This window comes from Rousettus aegyptiacus, unplaced genomic scaffold (genome assembly GCF_014176215.1).
Source record: "Rousettus aegyptiacus isolate mRouAeg1 unplaced genomic scaffold, mRouAeg1.p scaffold_m13_p_5, whole genome shotgun sequence".
NCBI classification, from domain to species: Eukaryota; Metazoa; Chordata; class Mammalia; order Chiroptera; family Pteropodidae; genus Rousettus; species Rousettus aegyptiacus.
Genome location: NW_023416308.1, coordinates 112,839,131 through 112,850,871, shown reverse-complemented (window position 1 = coordinate 112,850,871; position 11,741 = coordinate 112,839,131). Strand labels below are relative to the sequence as shown.

At 36.7% G+C, this 11,741-nt stretch overlaps 1 protein-coding gene across 2 annotated transcripts in view; it reads right to left on the bottom strand.

The window, feature by feature from the left end:
* Positions 1–11,741, bottom strand: part of ZFP91 (ZFP91 zinc finger protein, atypical E3 ubiquitin ligase) — a 33,142-nt gene that overhangs the window by 1,435 nt on the left and 19,966 nt on the right. Inside the window, exons 3-10 of one of the 2 annotated variants that reach the window (XM_016119009.2) lie at positions 6,998–7,210; positions 6,716–6,752; positions 5,942–6,040; positions 5,267–5,401; positions 4,442–4,492; positions 3,937–4,015; positions 2,888–3,002; positions 183–282 (exon numbers count right to left, since the gene is read on the bottom strand). In XM_016119009.2, coding sequence (XP_015974495.1) covers positions 183–282; positions 2,888–3,002; positions 3,937–4,015; positions 4,442–4,492; positions 5,267–5,401; positions 5,942–6,040; positions 6,716–6,752; positions 6,998–7,210 — 829 coding nt within the window. Of the gene's footprint in view, positions 1–182; positions 283–2,887; positions 3,003–3,936; positions 4,016–4,441; positions 4,493–5,266; positions 5,402–5,941; positions 6,044–6,715; positions 6,753–6,997; positions 7,211–11,741 lie in introns of both variants that reach the window. The other variant, XM_016119008.2, reaches the window with a different exon arrangement.

Here is an 11,741-nt window from a genome sequence, read left to right as displayed (position 1 = left end):
CTGATTTCTTCTGTTTGTCTGAAAGATAGAAAAAGGTCACTAAGTAGTTCCCCCAAACGCTGCCCACTTTAATCTGCTATAAAAAAATAAAGAATAGTGGCAGCTGAAATGTTTGTAAAGGAGCCAGCCCTCAGGTGGGGCACAGGTACTTCTCAGCCAGAGGTTCACCAGTAAATACTCACTGCAATGGCTTCTCGCCAGTGTGAATCATCCGATGCACTGCCAGGTTATGAGAACTCTTGAAGGCCCGAGCACAGTATTCACAGATATAATCCCTTTGATCTAAGAAAAGTAATGTGGTTAGTGTTCCATTTAGAATCCCTCTAAGAATTTTCTTCCTGGTGTACAATAAGCAAGCAGACGATCAAGTAGGTCAATGTAGAGTAAAAGCAACACAGTGTTCGATGTATGAACCCTTGGGTAAACAAAATTTTTAAAAGAAATATATAGTTTTCATCTTTTTTTTTTTTTTTTAAACTAATACATTCAGTAGCACGAGGATCTGTTTAAACAAACAAACAAGGAAACAAAAAAACCTAGATAGAAATATGAGAACCGCTATCATAATCTCAATTTTATCAGTAATCCAGATCTTGGATGAACCGCTTAGCAAGTGAACAACTACATTTTCCATAGATTTTATTCCTTAAAAGTGTTTCACATACTGTGAAAGCTGAATGCTTCTGTATAAAGAATTTGGCCTTCAAAAGACAACAACAACAACAACAACAACAACAACAACAACAGACCAAAGAACCACCACCATGACAAAAGAATTTGGCATTCCCCAGAAGAAAAGTAATCCACATCTAAAGTGGTAATCATCCTCTTCAGGTTTAAAAAAATGTTACGCGAGAGAAATAATTTACATTTCTCTCAAAAGATACAAATTGTTGCTATCAAATACATCTCATTGTACCTGTATTTACCTCATTCTCTTACCCCATATCTTCTACACCATTCAACTACCTCCCTCTGTCATTTCATAAGCCCCCCAAATTCCACAGGATTTTTGATGAATATGTTAATAGGGTATGGAACCTAAGAGGCAAAGGAGTATTGGACTTAAATTATTTCTTCATCACTTTCTTCACCAGAAAGTAGACAAACAGACGCTCGATATTATTTGTTGAATGAATGACACTGTATTTTCTATGCCTTACACTTAAGATTATCACAAAGAGTGAAAACACTAGGATAAGTTAAAAAACAAACAATAACGAATTTAATCCTATACTTCACCCCAAACAGTTTTAAAACGAAGTGTGCGGAAACAGGTTTTTCTCAAGCTTGAATGTGCTTAGGGATCACCTGGGATCTAATTAAATGCAGATGCTGAACCGGCAGGTCTGAGGCAGGGCCTGATGCTCTGTATCTAACAAGAGCTCAGTGATGCCAGTGCTAGTTGGTCTGTGTTCTACAGGACAAGTAGCAAGCTCTAAAAATACACACTCCTAACCCAGGGGGCCTCGCAGTATCTCCTGGGTCTTGTCTATTTTTTCAGTTCCACAGTGGCATCATGGCAAACTGGTGGGGTATCCATTTGCTTAAATAAATTGTATTTTCAAAGGAAGTCCACATGTACTAATTTGGAAAAGGAAAACTCACAACACTGATATCATAACATTGTATTAACCAAATATTAATATTTGGAATTAACTGAATTTCTAAAAGTGACTGTTGTTGTAGACTTACGACATTTAGCTATAATAGTCTAAAAACTGGTTGTCAGAAAGTACTTTTCTACAGAATAAAATAGTTTAACAGGAAGAAAAAAATGTGGAAAAATGGCAGCACCTAGCAAGAAACAGCACAGACAGCATTGTCTCTGAAGAAACATAACATAATTCAAACACTATAGACTTTGGAATAATTAAGACTGGTATTTTGAAAGTCTACCACGTGTCAGGCCCTGTGCAATAATTAGCACCTTATATGTTATCTCATTTCCTTTTTATAATAACCCATCATACTGGTTTCATTATTCTTCTTGATTTGCCTTAGTCACGCATTCAGTAAATGATGCCAAGGGGACATACATCAGTATGACCTTGGGCAGGAGACATGAAGGGCACCTCTGTAACTGGAATTCCTAGACTTACCTTCTACAACTTGAGAAAGTAACATGTAATAATCAAGTGTCCAGCATATATTTGACTAGCTCTAATATCCAGCCAAGTTCTTCCCATTAGCTACACTGCACTGAGATTATCAGTAGCTAAAAATGAGTGGAATTTGAATTCACTTTATAATGTGTATTACTGAGACATTCAGTTTCTCTTTTTGAGTCAAACAGCTCCTACATAGGGTTACATGTGAATTCAATAGCAGCAGAAGTCCCAGGAGCTATTCAGTAGTTACCATAAACTATAAGCAAACCTCTCTACCATTTACGCTTGCTCTTCATAATCCTCACTTCAAACCATAAGAGCCACTATAAGCATCTACCTGAATTGGAATTAAAAAATCCTGCTTTTGCTAAAAACTAGTTGTGTGAATACAAGTAAATTACTTAATGTCGCTAAGCCTCTGGTTTCTTGGATGTCAAACAAGGCCAATACAAGCAAACCTGGTGAGGCTGAATGGATGGCTAAACAACAATATATGTAAAGAAAGTGTCTGGTCCACAGTCGATACAGTGTGTACTCAAAAGAAGACCATGAGCAATGTCATGGAAGTTCAACTCAAAGAAGTCAAAGGAAAACAATTAGAAGCCCTAGTTTATTCATCCCCTGTAAAATTTGTTTTATTACCTTTTTTCCCACCTTTCTCCCACACTTGACTGTAGACTCTTTTAAGATTTATGGTAGAAAAAAATATCACTACCAATCTACACTTAAAAGTGTAGTGCATTAGCTACTTGATAAACATTTTGTTTAAAAAGTACCGGTATGATGTTTGGCATGTCGGAGAAGTTGCTTCTGGAGCCTGAAGAGTCGCCCACAGGAGGGATGGGGACATACATATTTCTTCTTCAGCAAATGCTGATATTTAATGTGGTGCTAAACAGTAAAAGAAAGTGAAAAGGGATAAAAATTAAGGCTTGAATGCTTGCTCCTTTGCTAAGTTAAAAGCACTGAAGGTCAAATACTTTGTGTTAAGAGCACTGAAGGTCGAATACTTTGAGGAAGGAAAGGGAGGCAGTACTATCAAGTGGCTGAAGGACATCGGCTGTGGCAACGGGCTTGGATTCCAATCTGGGTTTGCCGTTTACTAGCAGTGTGAAACCAGGTGATACATACTTAGACACTGTAAACTGCCGTTCTCATTTCTAAAACAGATCGCGATAACTGTCTTACACTGTTCTTGTGGGGATCTAGAGATTACATATGGTATGGTGCTTAGTGCAGCAAATGGCACATAGCAAAAGAATACTAGCTATTGTTAGTATAACAGAGCCAGAGTCAGGCCTTAATCTCATATTATACTTGCTGCTAAACTGAAGATCAAACAGGCATTTCTTAAGCTTTAGTAATTAGTATTTCACTTTCATGTTTTCTGCCAGACCTAAAGTTGTATCTTTACTCATGTTAAAAAAAACCTAAAATTTTCAAATTTATTATAAATAGTATTCAATAAATCACTGGTTGAGTTACTAATTTTATTTTTAAAAAGTACACATTAAAATAAAATTTGTTCATCTGTGTTTTGGTATGTCGTTACAATCATCTCTTATATCAGAAGTATTTACACCACGAAGGGAAACACTAGAATTTTCCAAGATTCCTAGGAAATCCTCCATTTGGGCTCATGTTGTTAAACATTTTTTTTTTTTTTAAACACAATGACTGAAGTAATTTTACATTTAAAGATTTTCTTGACATTGCATGTCAATGACAAAGCCTACACAAGTTCATGAATTATAGCTTCAAGAACTATGAGAGTTAGTAATGGAGCGTGACCTAAAAGGCTGCCTTACATAACGACTTCACTGACCTGCAAATAACGAGGGTGAGCAAGAACGGTTCCACATCCTTCCATCTCACAACGAACATATTGGATTGGAGGTTTTTTTCTATTATCAATATGGAGGAGAAAAGTTAGCAAAAGAGGCAGTCTGTTGCTTTTCACTGAAAGTGCATATTAGAGAATAGTAAGTGTATAGTACGAAGAATTAAAACCTCTTTACTAGTATATAGCTTGTGTAGAATTTATGTTAGAAGTAATGAGAAATTGCCAAATGTTTAATAACGTTTATAAAAAACAAAGCAAAATAAACCAGCAACCTCCCAAAAGGTAAAGAACTCTTAAAATATTTAGAAACTTTAAGATCCTGCAGTGGAAATAAAAATATAGTAACTCTGAATCAAGAACATTAGTGAAACTGCTTTTGTGAAGTTTTTGAATAGCCATTCCTGCAGGATTATGATGACTAAATATGTGAGTCAAGTGTCTACCCACCAGAAAAAAGGTACAACACAGTAGGAGGATAAATTCTCACCTCCTTTTGGGTAATCGTGGACTTTTGTCATCTTTTCGTCGTCTTCCTCTCCTATAATTAAAACAGAATCAACAAACTGCCCACATGTTCCAGACTGAAGCTGGAGTGAAGGATTGCTGTAAACATAATACTCAAGACCAAAGCACAGGTGGCAGAAACAAAGGGCAACTCAGAACACATAAAGTCACAGACATATCTTGCAAACCAAAGGTTTCACTCTGAAGTTAATTTCACTTTCAAATAAGTCTGTATCACAATTTAATATACACCGTCCACAAATTATATAATACTATGGAACATGGGATAAACCTTAAAGTTACTACTTGAAGAGCTGTTTCCGTGAAAAGTTTATGACTTAAATTTTGTCAATTTAAAAAGTAGAGTAAAAAGAGTGTATCACCTAAAACCCCCCAAAATGTAAACTATACTCTCCTTGCAACAGAACTGAAAAGCCTAACCACTTGAAAAAATCTTATTTCTTCAACAGGAAATTGTTGCCAGACAGAAAATTCTTATCTGGTCAAGGTTATTATGTCATTTACCTTATGGCCCTTCTTTCGAAGGTCAACATTTGCCACACTTTTTCTTGCTGTTCTACTCTCTCTGCATCCCTATACCCACTCTCTTATCCACTTGTTTGTATGTCTTTTAAGGACTGCTTTGCATTAAACTTTTCATATGTTTGAGAAGAGTCTCTGCAATAAAACTGTCAGCTGCTTGGGGCAGCAATATGAGTATGTCAACATCCCTCCTCACACGCCCACACCCTTTGTTCCACTATGAAAATCTGTTAGGTTTCCATTTTAATAGTAATTGCCCACTCACTTCCTAGGAGGTTCCTCATCCTCCCTAATTTCATTCTCTTCTTCTTTCACCTCTACCTCTACTTCCACTTTAATTTCTTTCTTCTCTTTCTCTTCTTTCACCTTCCCTGATTTTCTCCGTGGCTTTGGGGTTTCCCTGAAAACACAAATACATTTCAACATTGTTAACTAGCAGAGGATCTTTTCAAGGAAAACTAACAACAAAGTAAAGCCTGGTGTTACCACTGATTTACTGTAAAATTATGATCCTTAGCTCATGAAATGTGATTTCCAGACAACAATTTCTCATATGCACAGTAATATGTATTTAAAACCTATGGGATGACTCCCCAGTCTAATGATGCTCTAGAATGAAATCTCACTATAGTTGTAAAGAAAAACGAGGCAAAAGTAGAAAATGCTAAGCACTCACACAATTCATGATATCTTATCATGATAAAATATGCAGACATCATAACAATATGGATATGATCAAAACGAAGTTAGATAAATCAAAGAAAGGGCTGTACAGGGGGGTAATAAGATAATGTTAGATTTGCAATTGGTGCATAACTAATTATACATTTAAAATTAAGTCTATACCCATTAGTTTGGCAAGACAACAAAATAAAAGCATGGCAACAGTTATTTCCTAACTCATTTTTCATTGACATATCTAGAGTAAAATGAGACATGCCTTTCTAAATGGGGTTTGTAGGTCTCATCTCTTGGGTCATCTTTGAATGGTATTTCCTCTTCACTGATTAACATCTCTTCTTCCTCCTCCTCCTCATCACTACTAAAAAGAAGCAAATAAAGATTAGAAATTCTAGTATAAGGATTATATCTAAGAAAATTCGATTTCCTACTTTTAGTATACATGCTACCAAAGAGAGCACTGGATTTTATTTGGTAAATTTTTTAAAGGTAGCCAAAGAGTCACAAGAAGTTATCTAGACTTTTTATCTTTAGTCTAGTTGAACTGCAATCCAACTCCTTCATCTTGAAGATCTAGTACTAAAAATCCTAGATATGCTATCGCTTCATTAAATAAAGTAACGACTACTCAATAACATGAGAGTTAAAAATCAATCAACTCTATAATATCATGTCTTGTAATCTGCTGTATTAAAAAAGATGCATCCACACACAGGAAAAAAAATTCACATGACTTATCACCCAATATACTGATAAAATGTCAATACCCTGGTCTAAAACACTCACATTTCATATTACCGTCTAGCATGGAATAAGCCAGAACACAGAAGATACTCAAGATAATTTCTAAACTACAAAACTAAAGGTTACATGGTTAAAGCTCTCATTGACAAAGCGAAACCTAAACCGAATGCCAAAACTGAAGTTAATTTCTGTTACAGTTCAAAATATGTTCAAGTAGAAAACAACTTTGAATCGTTTAATATGATTGTACTCTAGTTTCCCAAGGGTTTAAGTATGAAAAGTTTCTTACCTAATGCCACCTGGAGATTGATGCTCTTCTGCAACATCTGGAAAAATAAAGCCAAAACGAGACTTATGTAGGTATATTTTCTCCCTGTAGCCGAGAGACTCGAAGCAAATTACTATCTGAAGTAATCCCACAAAAGGAGAACATTTGCAAATTGTCAAAAAGGAACCCCTTCCTAGACCACCCTTCCCTGAAAGTCAAGCTGTTTTGGAAAATGTTCAGCAGTACGTGTAAAATCAGTAGGCCCCTGGTTCTTAAAATAACCACACTCTACTTGCACTGTACCATAATCAAGTGGATCTGTATTGGGTTCTGACTTGCAGATGAGCTGCAACGAACCAGTCTTGGACCTAGAGCTTCGGGTGGTCTCTGTGTCGCGATGCCGAGAGATAGACGTTCTGCTGCTACTGCGCCAGCCCCGGCTGGGCCTCGCTGAAGAAATGGAAACTTCCTGAGGGAGGGCAGAATCGTCTTCTTCCTCTTTCTCTTCCTTGGGATCTAGATGAAAACATATACCATTTTTAAGTTTACAGTTAACCAATAACCATCTCTGTATACCTGATATTGTAAATATACTCAATGAAAGGTGGAATTTTTTTTCAGGGGAAGAACGCTTAGATTTTTAAATGAAATAACAGAAAACACAAAATGAGAGAAAAATCAAATAAAACATATCCTTACTGTCATCTCTCTAAAGAAAAAACTTCATCTTGTAAAGTGGTTAATTTTATACTGCTTTGTCTACTAAAAAGTGGATGGCTAAGAGGAGCATGTAAAATATACCAAAGTAATTCAATTCATGGAAATCTAACATTTAGATCTAAGACAAGAAAATCTAAAGTGAGTGATCCCAGAAAGATGACTGGAAATACAGTAGCTTGAAAAGAATCACAGGTCTGGATGTTCTAACCGCTGACGTTGAAGAGGAGCTCCATACCACGAACGCCTCCCCTCGACTCTTGCAGTTTCACTTAGAAATCGCGGCCCCAGTTTAAGTTAACCTACAGGGCAAAATGCGACCAAGGCCAGCCCTGGTGCCGTTCTCTTCCAGTTGTTCTATAAGACGCCGCACACAGGCGCACACGCACCATCGGCTACTGTTATCCTATATTTCCCCAGGCTTTTAAGGGAGAATTAGATAAGGTAGGGTCACCTCCTTCTGTGCAACAGATATAAAAAATGTAGCAAGAAACTGGCTTTCAAACCTAGAGTAGCTTATTACTTATCTCTACATAAGTTAGTATATTAAAAATTAGCCTATTTCGACTATGGAAGAGTCTTTTAATAACCTCAAAATGGAAAAGGCCTTAAGAATAGCAGAAAATTTCACATCATAAGACTGATATAGCTGACTACATAAAAATTTTCTGCATGGCAAATTCCATTATAGGCAAAGTCTAACGGCCCAATATAAAAATGACAACTTGGTAAAAAATATGGCTTTCAAACATACAAACAACAAAAAAGCTCAATTCACTCATAATAATAGAAATTTAAATGAAAATGATAGTGTGACACCATTGTTCCTTATCACATAGGCAATAATCCAAATGCTTGACAGCACAGCACGCAGACCAGGCTGTGGCACGACAGGCATCCAACACAGACCAGGGCATGTGCACTAGCAAAGCCTCTATGAAGGACAATTTGGCAATATCTACCAGAATTATAAATGCAGCTCTTCACATTAATTTCTGCTACTAGAAATTTATCCTACAAAACCATAATCACTTAAAAAATGACACATATAGTCATTACAGCATTGTTTTTAGGAGTAGAAGAGTAGAAAACTAAATATCAGGAGGGGACTGGTTATATGAATTTTGATACATCTAGTCAATGGGCAACAGCATGGAAATCAAGTCCATGACACTTTATTATGCAAAAATCTCATATTCATGTAATACCCAAATATTATATATGTAATATGCTTCTTACAGTAATAGTAGCATCTGGAAAGATAATGCAAGAAATTGATAAACACTAGTCATCTTTGGGGAAGGTCCAAAAATAAACCCATCAATTCCATCTTGAAGCTTCTACTCTAGGAAAACAAACTAGCACACAGTGGTTCACTGAGCATGTTTATAACAGATAAAGAATGAAAATAACCTAACCCTCCAACAACAAGGAAGTGTTGAAACCATGCGATATTACCAAGGTGGAATGTTACATTGAGGATCTATAAAAACTGACATTAATTGCTGGCAAAAACATTGTTAAATGAAAAAATATATAAAGACATTGTGTATGTGTAAAAAGATGTGTAAAATACAGCTTCCTCCACTATGGAACGAGGTTGTGACTAGGAGCTACTTCAGCTTTAACTATACTGTTTAAAGGTTTTATGAGAATACATTCAGGTAACAGAATAAAATTAGTTTGAAATGTAGTGATGACCAACAGTGGGAACTTCTTACGAACCTACCATAATTATTAAATCAGATGTACATTTCTGTTTGGTTTTCCTTTCTGTTTCCTACCCTTCTGCTGAGCTACTTTAAGCATCAAAATAAAATAATAAAGGGCTAGAGTTGAAAACATCTTAAAAATGTTCTAGTCTAACAACAATCTAATAAGTTTTACCCATCATAAAGTAACTGGAAGGCCAAAGAAGACAACCTGATCGCGAAACTGGCTAAGCAGACTTAGATCTAAAAATCCTGTCTTGTGACCAGTAATCAAGGACTTTTACATATAGGTAATGACTGCTTTCAAAAGAATTTTTTTAAAGGGAGTCAGTCAATACTTTCCATGAAGTATTATAACATTAAACAATGGAAGGAAAATTTATTCAACCCAACTACGCTAGTTTGGACTTTAAACACACTCTACAACTTTCCTGTATCCCACAAAGAGCTCTTCTTCTTCATGATGAAAGAACTGTGAGCCCACCCCTTCTCATCCTGTGGATCATAGCCACTGGACTAACGATAGCAACCTGATGAGAACTGCTTATCCTTGGAAATAAAGCATAATAACCTATCTTATTGAATACCACATCCATCCCCCAAAACTCGTCTTAAAAAAATTGTCAGAAAGTGATGTCAGCAAAAACGTCCTTCAATAGAAATACACACACACTCTCACACGCTCTTTCTCCCCTCTTTCCTCCTTCTTTCTTCCCTCCATCCCTCTCTGCCAGAATCAATTTTGTAACAACTCTGGAAACCCTTTGAGAAAGGTTTACAGCAATCAAGTAAACACTGAATCAAGAAAAAGTTAAGCAAGACATTTAAGGAAATCTCTGTCAAATTACTTGTTGAACACAACAAGCTAAAGGAAACAGCTTTTAGAGACCACACAAGACAAAGAATATGGTCTTTTAAAAAAATATGCTCAAAGAGCTATAGGAAACCACTGACAAAGAACTAAAGGAAACCAGGAGAACGGTGCTACAACAGATAGAGAGTCAGTAGAGATAGTATTTGTAAAAAGGAACCAAATTCTGGAGCTAAAAAATGTAACTAAAATAAAAATTTAGTGGAGGATTTCCCCCAACAGCAGATTTGAGAAAGGAGATGAATCAGCCAACTATAAGATGGGTCAACTGAGCGTCTCTAGTCTGGAGAACAGACAGAAAAAGCAATGAAGAAAAACAGAGCCTGAAATACCTGTGGGACCGGCAAGCATACCAACATACACGAGAGTCCCAAAGGGAGCACAGAAAATGAAGCAGAAAAAAATACTTGGGAGAAATAAAGGCCAAAAACTTCCCCAAATTAAAAGACATGAATTTACACAAATAAGATGCTCAACAAACTCCAAAAAGGATAAACTAAGAGCTCCACAACAAGATACATTATTATCAAACTGTCGAAAACTCAAAGGCAAAGAGAGAATCCTGAAAACAGCAAGGAAGTAAGTGACTTATCAGGTATAAGGGATGCTCAGTAAGATTAACAGCCTGTTTCCCATCAGAAACCATGGAGACCAGAAAGCAGAGGGACTACCATTAAAAATGAAGGAGAAATTAAAACATTCCTAGATAAACAAAAGCCGTTTGTTGCTCCTGCCGTACAAGAAATGCTATAGGGAAAAGGTGAAGGGAAGAAGCAGCACAAATTAATAGTTAAAAAACAGTCACAGGGATTTAGAGCATAGCACATGGCACAAAGTCGACATTATTGCAGTGGCTGTGTGTAACACCAGATGGGTGCTAGAGTAATTGGGCGGATAGCTTCATGAACTGTATAAATGTCTAACTTTTTAAAATGAAAACGAAGGAAGGAAGGAAGGAAGGAAAAAAGGAAGGAAGGCTATAGAGTCTGAAAGGCTGAAATGAAAGGACTCTAGACAGTAACTCAAAGCCATATGAAGAAATGAAAACAGCTATAAAGGTAATAACATAAGTAAATATAAACTAGTATTATTGTATTTTTGGTTTGTAACTTTTTCCCCTACGTGGGTCACAAGACAAATGTATAAAACAATAATTAAAAATCTATATTAATGGGCACACAACACAGAAAGATAGCAAGTGCTGGTTCCTTTTTACCTAACGGCTCATTCCTTGATTTCTCTCTTCCCTCTCACATTTTAGTATAAGCAGCAAGTAGAAACCAGGCTGCACTTCCCACACTTTGCTTGGAAATCTTCTCAGTACATATACAAGTTAATCACTTCGATGTTCCACTTTTCACCCAACAGGCACAATTCAGACAAGTGCTCTGCCACTGTGTTACAAGGATCACTTTTCCTCTGCTGCCCAGTAACATGTTCACTGCTTCCTTCTAAGGCCTCCCCTGGTCGCCTTGAATGCCCACATCTGTCTGCCAACCTCGAGGCAATGTAGGTTGCTCTTTTTGATTAAGTGCCTCAGAATTCTCCCAGCCACTGGCCATTAACCAAAACCGTTTCCACATTTTTAGGTATTCTGCTGCAGCAACACTCTTCTTCTGCATTAGTTTCCTAGGACGGTCATAAGAAATCACCACAAAGACCTGTCTGTCTGCAAAGATCCTATTTCCAAATAACATCACAGTCAGGAGTGCTCAATATCTTTTCTGGGGGAATCAATTCTATCATT